Raw genomic sequence first — 22,902 nt, 5'->3', positions numbered from 1 at the left:
CGAAAGAAGGGTATATTTGTTTCCCATCCTACCTAATTACATACGTATGTAGGTATATCAAAATACATATACTATTTAACCATCGTCGTCTTATAAGTAGTGGTTTAAATTCAAGCCTACCTAAAAACGTTGTGGACATTTGTAATTGCAGTTTCACCATTGTTATCCTACCCATTTTTTTTGAAAATTATTTTATAGAACACGAATACGTTGGGGACATTTATAAGTGCAGAAGTTCAACATTTATATCCTACCGATCTTTCAGAAACTTATTTTGTAGAATACCAAACCCATACCGATTAATTATACCCTACCTAAAGACATGTAAAATATATGTAAAGAATTTAAAGTTGGCATTATAATAGGTGATGGAAGAATAAGTTACTGTTTTTGGGTAAGACCTACCTACCTAGGTTTCACTCAGGTCTCAAGAAACCAGAGCATTTGATGAGAAATTAATATTTTGTTTTAATAATTTACCATTCTTAAGACTAGATTTGTAGTTATAGGTAGTTTATCTTGAGGTCTTGTTATTCGAATTTTGTAGTTATATTTGGTACCATTATTTCTTTATATTGATTTTCTTTTCATATATATGATTTGTGTTTGAAACCTTTCTTTCAAAAAAGTTATTTAAATATAAAAAACATACATACTTTTTGGCAGAAATTAATTCTTAATGGATCATCCCATACAAACTTTTCATAATTCGGCATAGAGATTGAGATCAAAGGCCCTTCCTCGTTAAGTAGACGTTGGTAGAAATATTCATTTTCTTATAGAGATCGTCGATGTATTTGAGGTGTATGCATAAACTCGGTCATATAAAGGATCTTCTTCCATGAGCTAATGTGGTAACTCTTGTTAAAAAATTGATGATCTAACTGAAATCGAATCTGAGCTTGAAATAAAAAAATTTGACGAGCAGATGTTTCGAAATTTATTTGTTTCAATTTTTTGAATTTTTTTTATTCACTTTTCTGTGGCTTTTTCTATTCAGAAGCTCTTTTGGTATTATTTTTTTTTTTGCTTTGTTTAAACAAATTTACACAAGTACATTTCTTAAGATTTTAAAAAACCAAAAAAAATTGTAAACAGTTTAGAATATTAAAGAACAAAACAAAATTGCTTTTAAGATATGAACACTTTTTTGGTGTGGAAATAAATTCCATGTTTCATTTTACAAAAGAATATTAGAATAGAGTTTATAAGTTTATAGAAACCAACTAATACAATGATAGTTTGGTTATGACGGTTGCGACTACTCCAGAGACGCTGTGACTGAATAGGATCAAAAGGCTGCCAAGTTCGAGACCGATTGTCGTTGGATCATATAGATATGATTGTCTGCCCGCTATTAGTACTCGATCGATGACATTACGGTTCACCCTTAGTGGAGCAGAGAAGTCGATACAGCAGTGTTCCTATATAACACAATCCGCACAATCAATCCCACTTAATCGAGGGACCCTGGCCGATATGCGACCCACGACCATCGAAATATATTTGTACACTATATATATCGCTGTCACGGTCGTGAGCACAACTTTCGCCAAACGCTGCATTGCCGGCTGGGTGCATTGTAGTGCACCCATATTGCCATATGCCATGCTTGCGCAGGGTACTGAGATCGAGTAATCGCGGATCGATCGCGTGTACGCGTTCGCGTATCAACATTCAACGCCCAACTATAAAGTTTAGAGAAAGAAATACATATTGCTTGGTTAAGTGGTAAATGGTAAATTGCAGAGTTGCATATAGAGATGGTTACAAGTAAAATTAACAGCTAGGTAAATGTTAAGACGGCTACTAGACTTATGGCTAAGTGGAGATGCCAATAAAAGCGACAGAGACTTGATTAGGCGACGTCAGGCTGGAAAGATTTCCATTGGATCGGGAGAGAGTAAAATAAATCTGAAGGCGAGGCAACTCATGCGCACTGTATTTTTGCGCAGTTGCTGTAAATCACAATACATACACACACATGTAGGGGGTCGGATTATACGAGGTGAAAGGTATTTTACATCCCGCAAGTGCGAGAGAGATGTGACGCGAACGTACATACAATGTACAGATGTAAAGGTTATTTTTAGAGCAATTGCTTAAGCCCCGTTACGGGGGGTGAATAATCGAGAAATTTCTAGACGATGTGAAATGGGAATACTGCTCAAAGTACCCCATGTATTATGCAACGTGGTGAAATTGCAGGCAAACTTTTCACATTTGCTGCAGAAGTATTCAGACCTTGGGCGAGGTTTTAGAAACCCATTTGGGCCACGAGGTCATTGCATACAATCTACAAAAACGTCTTAAGTTAGTGGGTGCTTACGAATTAAGTGATGCAGTGAAAAAAACTCGCTGAACTCGCTGCTGTGTGTACCTGGCTTCCTTCCTATCCCAACACTTCAAATCCTCGAACACTGTAGGTTAGGGCCATCGCCATACGACTTAGGGGGGGAAGATTGTAGTGGTCCCGGACATCCTGGATCTGCCTAGCCAACCTCGAGAGACTGCAAAACTGCCTTTTTCACATTGTGAAACTCCTCGACGCTGACGAGCAAAATCGATGACTAATTCGCCTGATTTTTTCCACTGGGGACTGGTTTCTTTGTTTCCAAACGTTGCCCAAATGTGGAGAAGTACTACGTGGGCCCCTCCGCCACTGTGCCAATCTGCTTCCGCTTCTCAGCTTCCGCACCACGATTATCACACTTTTGATACATTTTTTGGTACTAAAAACTTTTTACTGGCCAGAAAGAATGGAAAATTTGTACTTTTGTACTATTTAGACTTATTTTCAGCTACACTACGTCTGCACTTGAACACTTATTTTTCGAGAGTGACGTGCTGTGGCAAAACGAGCTCTATATATACCTGAAGCGAGTTTACCCGCCTGCTTCGGGAAACATCTGCCAGTCTCCGGAACATTTGACATCAACGGGGGTGAGCGAGTGCACAATACTTTGGCTGCTACGTGACGTTTTTCCCATGCTCTCAAAACGGTGGAGATCTCACTGGCCAACAAAACCTACCCTCTTATCATGGGAAAATAGGGAAAACAGATGAAAGCAGATGGTTTTTGGTTTCACAATAAACTGAAATATATGTAGGTAAATTCATTCAGCAATGTACATGAATATATAGTTTTATACAATAGTTTGTAATTAAACATAGGTAGCTCAAAGAATGACTAATTTCTTCCTTAAATACCGACGTTTTCTACAATAAAATATAAACTTTGTAATTTGGAAAATTTTCGTTATTAATTATACCTTATAGCTGTTCTCAATAAAACATTTCATTATATTATAACAGAAATAATCTAAAATATTTCTATTAGGGACAAAGTTTTATTATAAGGGCATTTCACTATCTTGTTAAATAGTGTAACTTGGGGCTATCAAGATTCTAGAAAGAGAAGCCAACTGTTGGAAAATTCCAGAGTGCGTCAACTGGCCCCCACTGATTCATAGGGTTGTCGCTACTTGTTTATGTACAATGCTTATATTCTTTTTCCTAATTTTCTTATACATAATTAAAAGGAATAAATGAATTAAAAACAAGAGAAAAGAAGCTTATGAAAGCAGCATTATATTATAGAATTTAGTTTTATTTTGTAAAGTATACGTCCAGTTGGCACGTAAAAAACTGGTACCAAAAACAACCACGTCTGTATTATGTAGTAAAGAGCGCCACATATTTAAAAGTGTCAAATACGCAAGAAATTTACTTTTTGTTATACTTTTATTTGAAAGCATTAGATAAATTTTATTTTACTTTAACATAAATATATTATTAAATATTTTTTCTGTAAAATTGCTTGTAAAATGGTTTTAAAGATCTAAGGTTATGATAATTAACGAAACGTCCTTGTACATAGTATTTATTCAAACCTCTTAAAACCCAAGATTATAAACATTCCTGGACTACCCTAATCTGGGTTTCAATGCTTCACCTACCTGTTTTGGTCAACCCCTATTTACACATTTTAACTACAACGAAAAACACCCCGAATCGGTTCAGTGTATGTTGGCAGATGCCCAAATGTTTGCGAGTGCTGAACCAAACACAAGGTTTTTGAACCTTTGGGCCACTGGCTGAGCAGGAAAGCCAGCTGTTGCAAACGCACGCGCATCCTGTGCTCAGTTAAATCGAAGGACCCAAGGGGTGGGTCAAACTCCTCCCGATGGTTAAGAGGACACAGTGAGAGGCAGAGGACATAGAGAGAGGGAGAGACAGAGAGAGAGCAAGAGGGGAAGTGAGTGATGGGCTTGAGTGAGTTCCGGAATATCCTTGAGCAACAGCATTGGACAAATAGTGTGGAATGCTCCAATTTGAGTACAAATAAATGCTAACGAGCTGAGTTGCGAAACTTGAAAACTGCCATTAAACTTCAAAAACAAAAAGTATGCAAAGTGATGGACCAAACTTTTGATTATTGCTTCGCCCGACCGAGGTTTAATTGCCGACCCAGCTTAACCGGTAGCCAAAAATGTCTGTGGGGCCGGAAGGAGCTCTATTCGCCGTCGAGGAAGCGCCACAATAAAAACTTAGTTGCATTGGAAGGAAGCCCGACATGAACATAAACAGAAAAGTGAAAGCGACAATGACAGCAATTGACACGAATAACAATAGGAGGCACAGCAGCATAATGGAAGCAACACGGAAATTGCGTATACGCCGTGTGAGCTCGTGTATGTCTGGCAAACAATTGGGGCTTGTTGCTTTACGTTTACGTTTGTGTTTCGGTTTTCTGTTTTATTTCCTGCGGCAGGCACGCAACAAACAATGGCCCAAAAGTCAAATGGCATAATAAACGTATTTATGAAAGGGGCCCGCATCAAAATGAGCATATGATTCTAGCTGGGGTTTCAAGCCCCAGGCGGGAAGTGTGAATGGGGGGCGGGTAAGTGTATGTATGAGTGGGAGTGAGAGAAGGAGGCTGTAGGCGGCTGTGGGATCACAGCCTCCCACATGCTTGCCATGACATTTCGACGCTGCTCAACCTTGGATATTGCCAAATGTGGTCCTTCAGTTTTAAGCCTACAAAGTTGTGCGCTAAGCCTGGCCGTAACAGGACGAAACGGGAAAACGGCCGAGAGGCCGGACGGAATGGGGAAAAGTATAAACATATAGGAGAGCTCTGTCATTGCATTTGGGGGCCGTTGGTTCAGCGTTCACGAGTGCGCCCAGTACATAGGCGACAAGGACGATTGAGCGAGCTACCGTTGCCGCCCACCCGAGTGGCCCACCCGCCCACATTGAGCCCAAAAACCCAACCATGCCAAGCCGAAGAGCACTGCCGAAGCAAGGACTTGCGGCGGGCGCGGTTTGGCAACAGGGACCTACATTCAGTCGTATCCGATCCGTCGGCTCTTATCGGGAACGGGTCGTGTCTGTCGTGCGGATGGCCAGATAGCCTGAAAAACGAGCTGCCGTGGCCGCAATGGCAGCAGTCCTCATTCAGACGCGAATCCGTTTACAACGCGGACGCCCCAGGGGCGGATTAATGCCATTCATTTGGCCAACAACAATAGTAACAAAAACAACAATACCGCAACACGGAAACGACCACGCGTAGTGTTAACCTTTTGGATGTTTTGCGGATTTTTTCCCCAGTTTATGTTTACCTTATGAGTGGGGAGTGTTTGTGCATCTGTGGGTTGTGTGTGGGAGTTTTCTGGCTGCATCTGGAGTGCAGTTTTTATCCCTGACAGTTTAATTAGTTCCACTCCGACCGCCTCCGACTGATTTGTCAGTGTCTTGCTGTTGACACTTGGTCATACGCCCCATTGGGCCCATGGGCCAAGTCCGAGAGACTATCAGGACCATCATCTCCTGCAGATGGCCAGCAGGCATGTAAGCTCAATTAGGTTCCCAAGCACTTTCACGCTCGAAATGGAGCCCCAATGGCCATGGCACACCAGCTGTGTAGCTACACAGCAAATATGGGATTAATTTAAAGTTTAAAGTTTTGAATAGTATCCATAAACATGTTCTCGAATGTTTGTACAAATTAGTTTAAAACTTTTATGAATTTAATGAAAGGAGTACAAGCCGTTTTCCAAATGTTAGAAGCCTTCAACGAGTTTATCTTTTAGATATATTTTAAATTGCTTTTGCTAAAATTAGAAAACCTATATTTATAGCTTTCAAATCTTAATCTTTCGATAGTAGAGAACCAAAACTTTTTAGACTCCTTCTTTTGGCCAAATTACGGCCATTTAAAGTGGGCTTATCAATACCAATTCAAAAAATTTCGTCCTGTGCATGGATAGTCTGAATTGTGTGACATGGGGTCCTTAGTCGCCAGTTTGTCTGATGTAGACACTCCCATGGAACCGCACAAAAGATTCTCGAATCGACTTGGCTCTGTGGCAATTGTTTCAATGCCTCAATGGCAATTTTTTGGCACTCAATCGAAGAGTGCTTCGTGTGCTTTGCAGTTGTACTTAATGGAATTTTTATGCGTTGCTATTGAGTCGCTCAATTGCTCGTTTTGTCGATGTTTGTTCGACGGTTTCTTACATTTTTTTTTCGCTTTTTTTGAGGTCAAAGTGCACGGTGGCTGGCTTTTCAATTGTGCCAAAAACAGCAGCAAACAGCGGCGGCCAAACAATGGGAGAAATGGCATTAAAATTAATTAGCGACGCGCATGTGTTCTTCGTGGCTGTGACCATGTCCCTGAGCATTCCGCTCTCCGCTCGGCGTTCAATGCTATCCACACCCGTACCGCCCAGCATTTGGCCTTATCTGAAATATGCACACGAGTCCTTGGACCGCCGACTTTTTCGTAATGCCAGCCAAGGTAACGTCAAACCAGCTGACGAACGACCCCAGTGCCCAGAACTTCATTCGGATTCGGATTCGCATCCGCATCCGAAACGGCAACAAATTATGCTAGGTGATTTTCAGCCTTGAGGGACAGTGAGCTGCTAGTGGAAATTGCATTTGTTGTGCAACTTCGGGGCATACTTACCCACACACACCCACAGATGGGGAAACAGTGATACGCAGAGATCCTGCGAGAAGATTACATTGTGGGGCGTGAGTGTTAATTAAAAGTTGTTCTCTAATCCTGAAGCCACGAAACTTCCTGCATATCCTACATACAAAACAACCGAATGTTTCTTAACGCCAACGAAATGCCAAGCGACGATGCCATTTTTATAGACTTTTTGTAAGCAACGACTGGGGACGACTGGGGAGGCGAACCAGACTCGAATTGGAGATAGCGACTCTAGGCGCCACTAAAAGTGTCAGCCCGTTTAATCAAGACGGCCTGATGATGGCAGCCAGCGGGCGGATTCGCAAGCGCAAGCATAAAAGCCATCTCACTGGCGACACTGCGGCAGCAACACTTACAACAGCAACACCAGGCCCAACCGCCACACCAGCCAGCCTGGCAACCACAGCGGCAACGCCAACAGCCACATCGGGCCTCGGCAGACTGGATCAGACCATGGAGGAAGTCTCCTTGGCCGGGGACTATAATAATTTCACGCATAATTTCGTCGATTTGCAGAACCTCTTGAATTTCAACGAATTGCTGAGCAGCAGCCAGAATGGAACCGCTGGTAGTGGTGGCAGTAGTTTAGATAGCACCTCGAGCGCATCGAGTGCCATTAAGCTGAGTAACGGAGCCATTAAGGACACTCTGCTAGGCACTGTCCTGACCACCGCTACGGCCACTGTGGCGCCGGCGGCCAGCTCGCTGATGGCGAAGTTGGGAGCCACCACGACGTCGGCCACAGCGGCAGTGGCAGCGGCAGCTGCCGGAGGATCTCGGACGGCCGTTGCCGATCCCACCACATCCACCTATTATGCAAACTTGCTGAACATGTCGCCCGCCACCACCAGCCTGATCTCGGCGGCAGCGGCCACCAAATCCTACAACGACAGTGTCCTGCGGTGGGAGCAGCTGGACGGAAGCGTGGACTTCACCTTTGATCCTCTCTACCGGCACTCACTGGCCATGTCCATAGTGTACTGTGTGGCCTACATCCTGGTGTTCCTGGTTGGCCTGGTCGGCAACAGTTTCGTGATTGCCGTGGTCCTGCGGGCACCCCGCATGCGAACGGTGACAAACTACTTCATTGTGAATCTGGTGGGTGGACCCCTAAATCATACAGATGAACCCCATTAATTTCAAATAAAATTTCCATTTCTCTGCCAACTATGACACCAGGCCATAGCGGACATCCTAGTCATTGTGTTCTGCCTGCCAGCCACTCTGATTAGCAACATCTTTGTGCGTAAGTATGAGCTCTTTAAATCAGTAAGACGTCGAGATTTATTTGCCACGAGGGCCGAGTGTGGGACCATTAAGGTCCTGGGACCTATGGTTGGGTGATGCTTGAGGCTCTTTTTTGTGTGGCTGTGCATATTAGTCCGATTTATGTCCTGCAATTAATCGCCGCTTAGATAAAGCCTTGCCAAATGACTTGGCCAAAATTTGTTGCTTCTGCGTGTTTACGCTGCGTATGCGTAATTTCGCAGATACATACGCTCGAACAGAAGTGTAATGGGCGCGTCATTAAGTCTAATGTGGGTATAAATGTCCAAGCTGAAGTACTTACTTTTTGCTTTCGTTTTTCTAAGAGGAAAAACTTTAAGACCGCCGCATTCTTATACCGGGTTATATATCAGTTAAAACTCTATGCATACTGCCAGACTCCTTCCGTTTTCTCCCAATTCCGACTCGGTCTCATCGAAATTACAGCAATGGGTGCCTTTAGTGCCTTGCATAAAATGGACACTAAATGTCAGAGCACATGCTTAGTCTTTGAATTCTGGTGATAGTCTTCTGGTGAATGTCGAGCTAAGACAGGAGTTTTAAGAGCTCTTGTCTTGAAAAAATAAAGGAAACACATAAATCCATAAAGTGACAGATACCAGAAATTCCACTTAATTATTGAAAGGGGTGAACACGGTATCCAAGTGACAACTGCTTATACTCGCAGCCAAGATTCCCACTCAATTAAATTAATTTTTCTCTAGCCCCAAACCATCTTGGCATTGACAATTCGCAAGTTCCCAAGGTACGAGTGTCTATTTAATTAAAGGCCAATTCCAAATCCCAGCGACGACCCACAAACGACCCGATAAACGAGGTTACGCATAATTGTATGCTTTAATTTAAATAAATTTTGCCTGACATGCCTATCCAACCATCCATCTATGTATCTGTCTCTGTCTGTTGGCCTCTCTCCCTCTCAAGTCTGAACAATTCCAATCCTTAGACTTTGTGTCCTGTCATCCAAATTTATAGTCGTAGAAGCGGGCGAGAAGGTGAGCGAATGTCTATGCAAATCGCCGTCGACATGGAAAAATGATCGAAATCCTTGGGAAATCAAATTCCGATTGTGGAGCATGCCATCCTCCATTGTAATTTGCCATGATGTGATGGCTACAGGAGCCCCAAACCCGAGCCTGGTGGCCCAAAGCCAGCTTGTAGGCTCACAGGTCGGGCCAAGTGTTGCCAATTAAGTGGCACTGTTCTGTGAGAACTCTCATTCTCTTGTTGCATTATTCGTACACTGCGGAAAATATTTAAATATGATGGGATATTTAATAAGACCAACAATATCGCTAACAAATAATAAAGTCAATATGGAGCTTATTTTACAAAATAATTTAATGGTTGAACCGCTTTCCAAACTCTAATCTCCAGGGAAGTATATTCTTAAAGGAGTTTAATGCTCCATAGAGTCATATAGCATTGGATACACCTAAATAAGGTCTCTTTTGTTATATTTTAGATACCTTTTTTTTTGGAAAAATCAAATATATACTGTATTAATAATGCTGAAAGTATTAGAGATGCAAGTTGATTAAACAAACTTCACAGTGTTCCTTAACTCCAGTACATGGCACTGCGCTCATAAGCACTGCTGTCCTCCCTTCCTTGGCAGCGCCCCAAAACAAGTGGGCGGGATGGGTTTACTGTGGTGGGCTGAAGGGTTTTGGGTGCTGTTGGGGCTGTAGTAAACGAAGGCAACCGAGTGAAAATCGCACGAAACGAATGAAGCGAATGGCGAAAAAGTGAATGAGTTTACCTCAGCCTGCATTGTGGGGCTGTGTGTAGGTGTTGGTAGGGACACCGTGTCTGTGTCACTGCGCACTCTCTTTCTCTCTGTCTGGCTCTCCCTTCCCAGGCTCTCACTCTCTACGTACTCTCGGTTTTCAGTGTGTGGGCCTGTGTGTGTGCAGTTGTTGCTGCCTTTCGGGGTGGCCTAAAGGATCATCGACACAAAACTGACCTAATTTCACAAATTCAAGCTAGGCGCAGGGCTGGCGATGCCAAGGGGCCGACAACTCTTAGTGGGTCACTGGGGGTGGTGGGTGGCTTTGCGCTCCCATTCGCCCCCAACCCTTTTCGCCGCCATCGCTTTTCGCTGGCATGTCTTGACTCTGGCTCAGCTGCTGAGGAGGCCTAAGAAAAAACGCCAGCCACAACAAATTGCAGCCCTTCTGCTGGCATTGGTAGGAGGTGATTTGGGTGGCTCCGTGTCCTCCCCTCAAGCTCCACAGAGCCCCTCTTCCCCATTCACATTCCATTCCTATTCACTTTCGACAAGCTGCTGAAGTTTAAATCGAAGGCAGCGAGTTCAGCGAGCCAGAAAGAATGGAATAATCAGTACACGGAAAACATAATATTTAATATCAGCAAATTTTTATAATTTGAAAAATATTTTTAAAATATAAAGATGCTAAAAATGATATATATTTTATATAATTTATATACATTTTTATATATTTTCACCTTACGTTTAGGTGCCTCAAATTAGAGCCAATATCTATAGTCCTTAATATACATAATTTATGAACATAAAAATCCTCTATAAGTTCAAAAACATTTTGCATAACTTGTTGAAATAGTTTTCTCTGCAAATTTGAGAATGTGGGGGATGTTGGAATGCCTGGCATATTTGAAAATCGAACATGGCTCTTCGCTGTCTGATAGTTTTTATATCAAAGGGATGGTCTCCATGTTGTGCCCTCAAACTGAATTTATATGAAATCAAATTCGACGTTGTCGCCGCAGCCGTAGCCGTTGGTGCCGTCGTCGCTGCCGCAGTCGCAGCTAGCAGCGACGCGAGCAATGGCCATCGCCACAGGCAGCGCCATTATCTAAGCACACCTTCAAGCCTCAGAATTGCAATGGAAGGTTGTTTGCATTCAAGGCTCTTTGCGGCTGGATGAATTGACCTAAATATTTCGCTTGGCAAACCTAATAGTCAGGGTTATACCCTCACTCCCCACGTGTGTGTGTTTTTGTGTGTGGTTGTGTTTGTACCTGAGCTGGGTTGGGCCTGTACTGTGTTCTTTTTTTCTTGTTTTTTGTAGCCTTTTGGTTTGACGGAGAGTGGGTGGTGGTGCTGCTGGGTTTGTGGCTCTTGCGGGTCTGGGTTCGGAATGCGGCTCTGGCCCTTATTTATGTGTGTGCTTCGAAATCCAATAAAATGCGAAATGAATTGATTTCCTAGCAACGATGCCGCCTTGAGACGAAGGATATCCTTGCTATCCTTGCCAGCCCCAACACCAATTGCTCCAAATGGCGCTTTATGGCCATTGTTGTGCCATGTTATCAATGCGAAATCGTTATCATTACGGCCCATGCTAGTCCGTAACACGTTTTCCGTTATTCCGGGGATCGAAAGTCTCAAATCGGGCATCCAGAGTCACGTTGCCAGCTTTTCTGATTAGAATTGCCTCGTGATTTGTGCCGGGCCAACGCGGCGTATACGAAACCTCCCTTTGCACTCTGCTCTGCTTCTGGCTCTGATGAAGTCATTTTTCAGCACTTTCTGCTTGTCGATTGTATTTTAATTTAGTCGCTACGTGCCGGCGGCGAACTTGGAGCCTCCCAGCTCCAGGATCCTACTGGCAGTACCATATCTCACCTCACAGTACCCTCCCGCCCTTCGCCAAGTCCGACATTTCTTCGCGCAAGTCTGTGGTATTCAATTTGCCGCCTAGCTGGCACAGAAGTCGCCGCAGGACGTGACGCCTGGATGATAATCATAACAATAACGCATTTGTCTGAAGTGTTATGCCTTTTCCATGGCCACTCCACCGGCTCCCTCCTCCTCCAATCCAATCGAATCCCCAACCCACGTCCACGCCCACGCCAAACCCTTGGCGAATTTGTTACGCCTGATTATTTCATTAACTTTACGACCCAACTCTGTGCATGACAATGCCGCCACCGAAACGAATTTACAATGCCGACAATAATCCAATCCACTTTGCCTGCCGAACGAACAAACAAAAGTTTGCCCAGGACGCCCAGTCCCTGTCCTGTGCCTGGGGCAAAAATAAAAGGCTTAGAGAACCAGCCCACTTGACATTTTGTGGGGGGCTCTCAGCCGGGCTCAGCCCACAATCGAAGGCTACACCGATAAGCCAGTAAATCGATTGGTGTTATCTCCTGCAGTTGATCAAAATTGAGCACAAGCTTACGCTTATAAATTGAGGCGTCTGTATGCCATATGTTGCCACGTCAAAACACACTCGAACCCGAAGTCAGGCACTCATCCCACCTTGACGCTAGGAAACCAAGAAGCTGGAATGTTTGCCAAGTAAACCCAGAACAACGTTCGAGTATTTGGTTTCACTTGTGGCCACAAATTGGTAATGCCACAAAGCAGAAAGAGTTTGCCAGGGTCGCGCAGTCAGGACACGCAAGTCAATTAGTGCTATTTCGGTACCTGCAATTATGTTTACACAACACATTATGGATTCTAGACTCTAAGAAGACCAGTCAGTTATTGGATTTTTGTTGATTATGTACTTCTGAAGAAGCTAATTATTATTTTTTTGTTTCAGTCATGTTTTTCTAAAAATAGCTAAGGGAGTGCATCGCCCCGAACCTTTCACCTTTACCTTGAAACTTTGTTATTTTAATGTTAAAACAAATAAACCTTTAATCTTTTTTTGTGGCATATTAAATGCCAAGCCTTTTTATAAATTTCAAGAAAAAAATGAATTACATCTGGATCAATAAGCTTTTCCATATTTGGCTTGTTGGTGAAAAACGTAAACCCACTTTTTATTAAACTTAACAGTTAAGGTAACCTCAGAGAAGTTATGTTTTCAGAGGGTTTCCATCTTAGGGGAGTTATTTTAAAACCCTCTTTTTGGCTTAACTTAGAGTCAACCGCCCCCACAACTATTGTTGACTTGTGTCTTCTGAAAAACCACTTTACCCCGTTGAGCTTAGCATAATATAAACTTGGCTCAGACAGTTGGCTCCTTTGAGTGCATTGGTGCAAACTTTAATCCCAGACAAACAGCATAAGTCACGTTCGCTCCTCGGAATGGAAGTGCATACCCAATTAGATAGTTTATTTGCCGAAGAAGAGTCGAACAAATATTTGTCTTAAAAAAATAAGTTCACCGAATTAGAGCTGTATTTCTCTTGTGGGGAAGTGATGAAGCATCTCGGAACGGAATTTGAATTTAAATTCGTTTTTAATCCACTTGAAGTCCTAGACAAAGTCATATATCAAAGTTCACCCTTATCAGCATAATATGAAATAAGTAGCCAGATACACTCGCATTAATGGCTTTTGGTTCGGTTTCAGTCTGTTGCACTTGCAGGTCTGCCTGCTCCAGCCCTCCTGACATTTCAAACCGAAGGAATAAAATCGAAAAACCCATCTGAGCTGCTGTCTCCTCGCGTAAGGTCCTGTGTACACACAGTTGATTGTTTGTCTGTCTGGTGTCCTGCCCACGCACAGACCACACACAAACACCCATGATCCTGGCCAGAACCTGTCCAAAGAGTTCACTTGCACCAAGCTCAAATAATATTTATATTTTTATGTGCCAAATCATATTAAAGTTAGCTTTTATTGGGCTGCGTATGCATAATAAAAAGCGACAACAAATCGAGATAAGACAGGCGAACGAGACAGGAAATTAGAAGCCCGGCGGAGAGGAGGAGGCGAAGTCGGAGTCCAAGACGCTGGCACCTCCTTCGCAGCACATTGAACTTCGCGAGCCCCCTGCCCTGGTGCTAATGATGTGACGTACGAGCTGTACTTGTTTAATTGCCATTCGATATGTCATGCCCCGGGCGTTGATGGTTCGGCTGTCATCAACCTTGTCTTGGAAGTTCGAGCCGCCTTCGCCAGCCGGAGGCTAGTCTCCGTCCCCAGCCCTCCGGCCATATGTGTTTTATAACCTTTTGTGTCTGAGTGAGTTATTTCTCCCAGCATAAAATTCATAACGCACAACTATGCGAGGAGCTATGCTGGCGCAATTACGGCCCGTGTCTTCCATCTTCCATCAAATGGAATAAAAGGAATACAAATTAACTTAGGCAACTGCGGTCTGCCCTGGTCTTCGCCTTGGTCTTGGTTTTGGTCGTGGTCTTGGTCCTGGTCTGGCCAAACAATACGTTCCCCCTAGGCTTCCACCAAGATCCCTGTGCCCAGTGGCTGGGCTGGGAGCGCAATCTGAGACTTGTCACCAAATTATGAATGATATGCAGCACATAAATCTCAGTCAGCAAACAACGGCAGGGACGTGGCGGCTGGGACGTTGCTGACAAGAAGCATTGAACGTTAACCAGGTCCTAAAAACAACTCGAACCCAACTGGCCGTGACTAGAAGAACTACTGCACTGGGAGATAGGTTCCTTTTTTTTCAATGAAAACATTAAGTATACGCCACCGAATTTCAACTTTAAAGTTCAATTGTTTAATCATTGTTTTTCATTATACGGCTTTTCTAAAAATCATTTAATCTCAAAAGATATAAGAGAATACTTCTTTTCACCATTTTCTTGAAAAAATCAATTGAATGACTAACTTTTTTCGAGTGTACGACTAGCACAACGTGGACCTTCTGACCGAAAGTTACTCAGCATAATTTTTGCATTGTTTATGGCCAATATTTACCAATTTCTCTTTCCCTCTTGCTTTCTCCTATAACTCTGCCCCTCAACTCATCAAACCAATGACCAGCCTGGATGCTCGGATGGCTGATGTGCAAGTTTGTGCCCTACATACAGGGTGTCTCCGTGGCGGCCTCCGTCTACAGCCTAATTGCCGTTTCCCTGGACAGGTGAGTTTAAAAACAAAACACTCGCTCCAATTACATGTCTATGAACTTTTATTGTGGGATCGGTTTCGGGATGGGGGTCGAGGTCGGGGTCATGTCGGGTACTGGCTGGTACTGGGAATTGGATTGGATAGGGATCGGGATGGGGACTGGGGTTGGGAAAAGCAGTGCGGCGGCTAGTCCGGTTAATGATGCACAACCACAGCTGGGGCAGCATGATGCACTGGAACCAAAGGCACAATCGGCTTGACGGCATGCACTGCCACCACGGGACGGTGGACAATAGGGGTGACGACCTTGACGGCTGCCGGATGATGCACAACGTGGCTGTTGGGGACGAGAAAAATAAGGGGTTAAGTGGTGAATCGAGTGCGATAAGCAGATTGAGAATGAATGGCTTACGAGTGCACCGAGTGGGCGCCATGATGGATGATGGGAGTGTGCACCACGGCGGGGTGCGCCACCACGGGGGCCACGGCTACCACTCCGGGATAGGCGTAAGCCTGGGCGGCGGCGAAGGCGGCTAGCACGAACAGCTGCAGAGGATCAAAGTTCGCGGATTAGCGGGATTTGATGGTAACCGCAGGAGGTGGCATGTGACAGGAACACAAAAAACAAATTACTTTAGATTTATTCTACTTAAAATGTTAGATTTCTGAACTTTACGAAACCTTAAAGCCTTTTATTTTTGATACTAATTTTAAGATTTAGTTTACTCACAACTTTGAACATTTTGTTGGTGGTTTTTGGCGGGAAGCTGGTTAAAAAGCTAAGCTAATGACTGGTAATTGTCAACTGATGACAAACTGGGCCCAGACTGGCGCTTTTATAGGGGATTTAAGCCGGCCAGTGAGCCGAAAGTGAACGCGGCTCAATGCAAGCAGCTAGGAAAACTGGTCAGATCGAGAATCAGACATAAGGCAGCCATGCAGGCAGTACGATATAGAAAAAACATTAGACAGCATAAGGCGGTAGGAGAGCCAGTGGAGCAGTTGTCTCAAGATCAAGTTCATCATATGTTCGCTTGCCTTGTACGTATTTGGCGCCGCATACAATCAATTTCATGTTTCTCGCGTTTTCTGAATTTTAAATAGGCCTTAGAATGTTGTTTGCTAATTTGCCTTGTTATCCATTAAATCGTCAAGTTGACCGCCAGAAATCAAAGTCGAAGTTAGCAGTCCTTCTGCTTCCTGCAGCATAAAGCATAAATACATAAAGAAACCGATAATGTGGGATGCTCTTGGTGGCCATAAAGTTGGAAATGTCGCGGGCAACTGATTTATCAAGTGCCACTAAAACGTTTTGACGTGTGCCAGTCATAACCCCAAGGACAATGCGAGTTGCCAAGTGTCCGTCGCTTTATGAGCACTTCCATTTATATCAATTTCTGGGCGTTATCAGAGGAGGAGTCTTAGCTACTGGCACTGACTGTTTCTATTTCTGCCAGTGTCATTTTTCAGCCAGCGGCCACAGAGACGCCAACAGCAGTCACATAATGTAGTACATCATTTGATCGTTTGGTCAGCCGCATACTCCCATGACGGAGCCCGCCCACGGTCAAGTCCATTGCCTCATCATCGCCCCTTGCCACATCGCCCATCTACCATCTAAATCCTAGCCCAGGTCCTGGACAGAGTTCGAGTCCACCAATGCCTGTTTATCCAGTTGTTTGCCAGCACCCGCTGTTGCTTTGTATTTTTACGAGCACTCGTAAACCGAATAGAAATTTAAGATTTATTATCTGTAACATGAAACTTAAATCGCTACTCGTTGTCTTAGAAGCGGGCTTAAGGGCTGAATGCCAGGACTTCGGTGAATCGGGATTCCGGATGCTGGGCAACTAAGTCTCCTCCGTGATTAAGCTTATCACTCGCTTATTCTTATTCTATGGTTATACTTATGCCAAAGCTATTTAATTAGTGTCGTCTTGTAGCCAGAATTCTTATGTATAATCATAAAATCCATACATATATCAGCGAACTGGCGTAAAAACATAGTTGTGGCTTTATGGCGCTGGCATTGAGGTTTTGTGACTTCGTTCGTGGGCTTCGTAAATGTCAACAGTGCGTATGGGTAACCGCAGAAGGAACTCGGCAAGTGTCATAAAACCTAGAAGGAGCAGCGGGAAAAAGGTGCCATTGTCAGGCCAATTATTAAATTTTCTGCTCCTTGAAAGCTGTAAACGTGTGTATATGAATATAGAACCACTCCGAAACAGTCATTCATCCTGCGTTGGAATTAAAATCATCATATTTTCAATGATTTACCAATCTCGACAAAGTAAATGAGTTTCAATTACGTAATAATTGCTGCGAATATTTAACAACAATAGCTTCATTAATTCTCCTTAATTGCCACAATAAAGCACAATTGAAAACGTTTCCTTTTCGAATACAAACGTCTCCCTTAATAGCCAAATTAAGGGTATAACGACCATAATTTAAGATACTAATTGTTTGAATTGGTTAAGAATTTAAAGCATTTAAGGACATAACAGATAGCTTGAGTAAATCATAGTTCAATTAGTGACTCAGAAAATATGCTTTATCCACTTTTCGCATTCAATTGTATGTCATCAATTCTTGAAATTAATTTTTTCGAATACAGAACACAGAATACCGAGCTTATCCCAAAGAACTCAATTAAGCTCTCGCCTGATTTATGAGCATTGAATACCGCATGGGCAAATTATGTTAATGCAATTGCTCGGCTGATATAAATAAACGTTATGACAATTTGATATTGGTTCTGCGGACAGCTTTGTTTCGCCCCATCTCCCGCATTATTGCGAGATGAGGGTCTCGGCAGCACTTTGTTCTGCTGGCTATTTTTAGTTGGGAGAAACGAGATTCAGTTGTGGATGCCCTCTAATGGAATTACCGCTGTGTTATCTGCCCAATGTTGTGGCGGACAGACACAGGCGACGACCCAAGTCGCTCGAAAAGACCAAAATACGAGCACAATGCACGTAATTACATGCTTTTTTGGACAGGCCAGGCCCGGCCAGACCAGGACAGGACAGGAGCAGACGCCCCAGAGCAAGACTTGTCTATGACCATTCAGCGGGCGCCACAATCAGCCGGCTGCACTAAGCCAAATGAAAAATGCTGAACTCGTTGATGGCTCCACCCTCCATCCAGCCCCCACCTAGGAGAGCTCCTTTGCTCCTCAGCTCTTATTCAAATTACAATTCATTATGGCAAGCAGAATAAAAAATGGTACTCCTGCTCCCCTCCGGTGGTATTCTACGTTTTTTGGGTGGGGATAGGAACAGAATGGGAGTGAGCTGGTGAGTTCAATAGACGAGATTGGAAAGCGAACACTCAGCAGAAAAAGGCTTAAAGGACTGTCGACTGGCGGCATCCTGCGTGTGCAAATTAATCAGCGAAGATGCTACTCGTACTATTTGCATGTCGAGAGCTCCTGTCTCCTGTCTCCTGCCGGCTGAAACGGTGTCGTCATCGTCGCCACGACAGCTTGATGATTGCCATTATCCTTGACGGCTCAGCGCCGTCAGCGGCATCTGGAGCTCCTCAAACTGAACTCCCTTCAACCGACAATTTGGTAAACACCCTTTGTTCCATTCCCACCATTGCAGGTTCATTGCCATCTGGTGGCCCCTGAAGCAGATGACAAAGCGACGTGCTCGCATCATGATAATCGGCATATGGGTAATCGCGCTGGTGACCACCATACCTTGGCTGCTCTTCTTCGACCTGGTGCCCGCCGAGGAGGTCTTCTCGGACGCCCTCGTATCGGCCTACTCGCAGCCGCAGTACCTCTGCCAGGAGGTCTGGCCACCCGGCACCGACGGCAACCTGTACTTCCTGCTGGCCCACCTGGTGGCCTGCTATCTCCTGCCTATGTCGCTGATCACGCTCTGCTACGTGCTCATCTGGATCAAGGTCTCCACGAGATCCATTCCCGGCGAGTCGAAGGACGCCCAGATGGACCGAATGCAGCAGAAGAGCAAGGTGAAAGTTATCAAAATGCTCGTGGCCGTGGTAATCCTCTTCGTCCTTTCCTGGCTGCCACTCTACGTCATCTTTGCGCGTATTAAGTTCGGCTCGGACATATCGCAGGAGGAGTTTGAGATTCTTAAAAAGGTGATGCCGCTGGCCCAGTGGCTCGGTTCCTCCAACAGCTGCATCAACCCTATTTTGTACTCGGTGAACAAGAAGTACCGCCGAGGATTCGCGGCCATTATTAAGTCTCGCAGTTGCTGCGGACGCCTCAGGTGAGTGAGGGACTTTTCAGAGTTCGGACAAGACAATAGAAGCTTAATTGGATTCTCGAATCGATTGAAAAATACTTGTCCCATTGAATTAATTTTTTTTGTCCTTATCCAAGTAGAAAGTCAAGAATTTTAAAGCAAAATGCAGCTTATTTTCAAATGACTTTAAACCTAAAAGTCCTGTTTAGTACAGAATATCCTTCTTGTGATATGTTTTTACTACGTGAACCTAATTTTTTATGTCTACCATTTTTTAGGTACTACGACAACGTGGCCATCGCCTCCAGCACCACCAGCACCCGCAAGTCATCGCACTACCACCAGAACAGTTCTCGAAAGAGTCCTGGCAGCAAGGGCAACGCAGTGTCCTACATCTACGAACACAACTCGCTGCGACGGCACAACATGATGCTCAAACAGGACAGTAACCTGTCGCAGCAGATGCTACTCAAGCAGGACTCTCACGGATCCCGTCAGTTCCTCATTAAGCAGGAGAGTTCGTGCAGCGATGCTTCTGGAATCCGACGGCCCCTTTGTCAGCAGGATAGCAATGGCTCCAAGGTGTCCCTCTCCAAGCAGGATTCAATTGTATCCTATATGGAGGCTCGACGAGCGGCGGGCCACAGCCTGAATGATTCAGTGACGGACAGGGACAGCATCTCGATTGAGTCCCGGCGACCTGGAGCTACGCCAAGCTCCTTGCTCGACAAGCGGCAGAAATTCGTGAAGCAGGACTCGGTTATCTCGTTTGTTGATCAGCGACCGGAGCCACGACGCCACCAACTGGTGAAACAGGATTCGGTAATTTCCTTCGCCGACCAGCGACGTGGACTCCTCCACAAACAGGACTCGCTAATTGCCAACCGGACAGGTGACGCCCCCACCCACCACGTCTCCATTCTGAAGAAGACGGACTCGCAGCTCAGCTACGGAGCTTCGGCTTCCCCCCGCAGGAATGCGGATTTATACGAGTAGACAACCATGGGTTGATAAATATTCTCCTGAATGAAGGATCTACTAAGAAATGGTTTGATTTTCGAAAACTATCCAAAGATAATGTAATAGATAGGGCATGCATTCTTAGGGGTATAAATATATGTTTATGTTTCTGTTTTTAAAAATGAAACTTTCATACCCAGAAGGATTATTAGACATCCTTTCTTTGTACTAGGAAGATAAATTGGCATATATATTTCATGAATTATTTTAAAGCTTATGACCTAAAACCCCTTGAATGCATAACCCCTTAAAAATGTAATCGATCTAAAAATCAAACCATTCCAAAACATACAAAACAGCAACGATACCAAAAAATCTTACCGAACCATAAAAAAGTGCATATATATTATATATTTCTATAGTGGCTAGACAGAAAAAGGATCGTAAATGAAGGGAGAGTGATAGGCCTACGATTGTGATACAAGTCGGCAGTGCTGGTGGGTTAAGAACTTCAGACAGTGCCGCACATATCCGTCATGTCATCGTCGTTGGGACAGTGCCAGTTGGGATAGACATCGGGTTGGACCAAATGGGGTGGGTATATATAATCAGAGATCGCTTAGCTAGAAAGAGACACGCCATAGAAGGACACGGGAAACAGGACTACCCACACCACACAACACAAAACCACATAGACACGCCCCACAGACCTAATAGTTAATAGATGTTTTATACGTGTTTCAGAGGTACTACACAAGATATAAACTACTCCTTGGCTATGGCTATATAATACCTATATATAAAATATATATGTACCGTTACGCAGTTTTAAGATTGTTTGTACTCGCAATTTGCTATATCGAAGATGAAGATGGAATGGGAAGTCGTGGGAGGCGGTGGGTTTAAAAATAGCTTTGCTAAACTTTTTGTACGATGGTCAAAAATTGAGTGAAACGGGCAAGTCCAGTATCATATAGTTGAGGAAACGAAACAAAACAAAATGAGATAACACCGAGGTCTAAAGTAACGTACCTACTAAATTTTTGTATGGAAATTCTTACAATTTATACATATATATTTATATTGATTTTGGAATAAGCAATATGCAATACAAGCGTATGTCTGCTCGTACGCCGCGTATCTATCAAACAACAATAATCAATTTTATTAGAATTTTACACAACCGAGTTGCGGCAGCGACAGCGGCAGCGGAAATGGCACAGCAGCGGAAATGGCCTGGTCAATGCAATACAATGGACGATTGTCGATCGATAGTCGATAGCTATCCCGATAGCGATGGCCAGTGGTAGTGTAGGCATCGAACGCGCACAAGGCAGCACTTTTGACCATGCTAATGCTAAGCGAGGGCTGGGAACGATGGAATGGCGTAGAATAGGGATATAGGGACATAGGATTAGGATTAGGTGGAGGAAGAGGAGTAATGTGAGCACAAAGCAGTCAAAGATTTCGCACTAAACGTATCACTACAAACTAACAAAGAAGCAAACAATAATCGAACTCAAATTCGTTAAACACTAAACACCAATGAACTTTAAACTATATGAAGTAAACGTATGGATGATGGATCAAGGAGAATAGGAGGCGAATCAGGAGGAGAAATCAATGGTAAAACTATGAAACTAAACATAAAGATTAACTATGCAATTTTATTGTTAGCCAAAATTTTATAAATGTCAAGTAACGAACAAGTAAATATTTATATGTATACAGAATATATCAAGTATGGAACATATGTTATATGTATAACTTTATATACTTCGATGACATTAGACGCTGATTTGTAGAGTTTTGTCTCGCATGGATGTCCTCGAAATCGGCTCCATGTTTCATTTTAGCCGTAACCCTTAGTCTCCTTTCAGAACTTGGGGGAGCTTTAAGCCCATTCCCAGGATCTAAATCGGCCTGTTCAGAACTCCAGTGCTTAGTGGCAAGACAAGAATCTACAATGAGGAATATCAATAATATATTTCAAATATACATAACATACATATATTTATATAGGCTTAAGCTAACTCATATGCCAGAAAACAAGTCGAGCAACCAGAACAACAACGTCTAGTAAAGATACCAAATACGAGTACACATTTTATGCTGCAAGTATGTAAAAGCGCCCAATAGAAATGTCCTTTCCCGCTTTCGATTCCCCTTTAAGACGAACTAGAAAGTAACGAGCAGTCGGAGGATCAAAACAACAAGTAATATTTATCAAATAAAGCAAATTGAACTTTAGGTTTTAAAGTTTTAAAACGTAGTGCATACCCACATACACACATAATTACATGTGCATTAAGTTCGTTATTTACCGATGCCGAAAACGCATTATAAAAAACAAATCGGAAGTTAACCAGTTAAACAAAAACAAAAACATGACATTAACGGAAACACAATATCTATATATGTAAATATATATGTGTTTATCTATACATATATGTATATTTATCGCATACAAATAACACCAAGAATACATGCATGTTAGCAGAAATAATAAATAAATAACTAATAAACCAAATTTGTAGTTTTTGGGTGTTTAAATTTAGCGGTTGTTAGTTATCGATATACGACTTTGAATAGTTCTGCCATTTCGTATACAAGTATAATGATTTAATATATTTAAGGTCGTTTTTATTATAAAGTGT

General features: G+C 43.4%; 2 protein-coding genes and 1 long non-coding RNA gene across 6 annotated transcripts; 1 reads left to right on the top strand and 2 right to left on the bottom strand.

Moving 5' to 3' along the window:
* Positions 1 to 916: 916 nt before the first annotated feature.
* LOC138926547 (uncharacterized) lies at positions 917 to 2,861 on the bottom strand. 2 transcript variants are annotated; one of them, XR_011443100.1, is made up of 2 exons: positions 2,330 to 2,861; positions 917 to 1,688 (listed from the first exon to the last, which is right to left on the bottom strand). It is a non-coding gene; the product is annotated as an uncharacterized lncRNA (long non-coding RNA). The 2 variants fall into 2 exon arrangements; XR_011443101.1 differs by having other exon boundaries at positions 2,381 to 2,861.
* Positions 2,862 to 5,383: 2,522 nt separating this feature from the next.
* Positions 5,384 to 22,749, top strand: SIFaR (SIFamide receptor). 3 transcript variants are annotated; one of them, XM_017235769.3, is made up of 6 exons: positions 5,384 to 5,536; positions 7,085 to 8,107; positions 8,189 to 8,255; positions 14,976 to 15,075; positions 18,671 to 19,309; positions 19,564 to 22,749. In XM_017235769.3, the coding sequence occupies exons 2-6, from the start codon at positions 7,286 to 7,288 to the stop codon at positions 20,279 to 20,281; spliced, it is 2,346 nt and encodes a 781-aa protein (XP_017091258.2). In that variant the 5' UTR covers positions 5,384 to 5,536; positions 7,085 to 7,285; the 3' UTR covers positions 20,282 to 22,749. The 3 variants fall into 3 exon arrangements, with proteins under 3 accessions (XP_017091258.2, XP_017091260.2, XP_017091259.2); XM_017235771.3 differs by having other exon boundaries at positions 5,384 to 5,577; XM_017235770.3 differs by lacking the exon at positions 5,384 to 5,536 and having other exon boundaries at positions 6,241 to 8,107.
* On the bottom strand, positions 15,180 to 15,856 carry LOC108121576 (uncharacterized). The gene is made up of 3 exons (XM_017235781.3): positions 15,793 to 15,856; positions 15,475 to 15,608; positions 15,180 to 15,399 (listed from the first exon to the last, which is right to left on the bottom strand). Exons 1-3 carry the CDS (start codon positions 15,802 to 15,804, stop codon positions 15,258 to 15,260), a joined length of 288 nt encoding a protein of 95 aa, XP_017091270.1. The 5' UTR covers positions 15,805 to 15,856; the 3' UTR covers positions 15,180 to 15,257.
* Positions 22,750 to 22,902: the final 153 nt, after the last annotated feature.

This window comes from Drosophila bipectinata, chromosome 3R, assembly GCF_030179905.1.
Source record: "Drosophila bipectinata strain 14024-0381.07 chromosome 3R, DbipHiC1v2, whole genome shotgun sequence".
NCBI classification, from domain to species: domain Eukaryota; kingdom Metazoa; phylum Arthropoda; class Insecta; order Diptera; family Drosophilidae; genus Drosophila; species Drosophila bipectinata.
This window is presented reverse-complemented; position numbering and strand designations above follow the sequence as displayed.

Bases quoted from the DNA above. Each gene is read 5' to 3' on its own strand.
- SIFaR (XM_017235769.3), top strand. From the start codon at position 7,286: ATGATGGCAGCCAGCGGGCGGATTCGCAAGCGCAAGCATAAAAGCCAT. The intron at 8,256-14,975 runs GTAAGTATGAGC...ACCAATGACCAG, and splicing joins GATTAGCAACATCTTTGTGC to CCTGGATGCTCGGATGGCTG. The intron at 19,310-19,563 runs GTGAGTGAGGGA...ACCATTTTTTAG, and splicing joins AGTTGCTGCGGACGCCTCAG to GTACTACGACAACGTGGCCA.
- LOC108121576 (XM_017235781.3), bottom strand. The intron at 15,400-15,474 runs GTAAGCCATTCA...CGTCCCCAACAG, and splicing joins GGCGCCCACTCGGTGCACTC to CCACGTTGTGCATCATCCGG.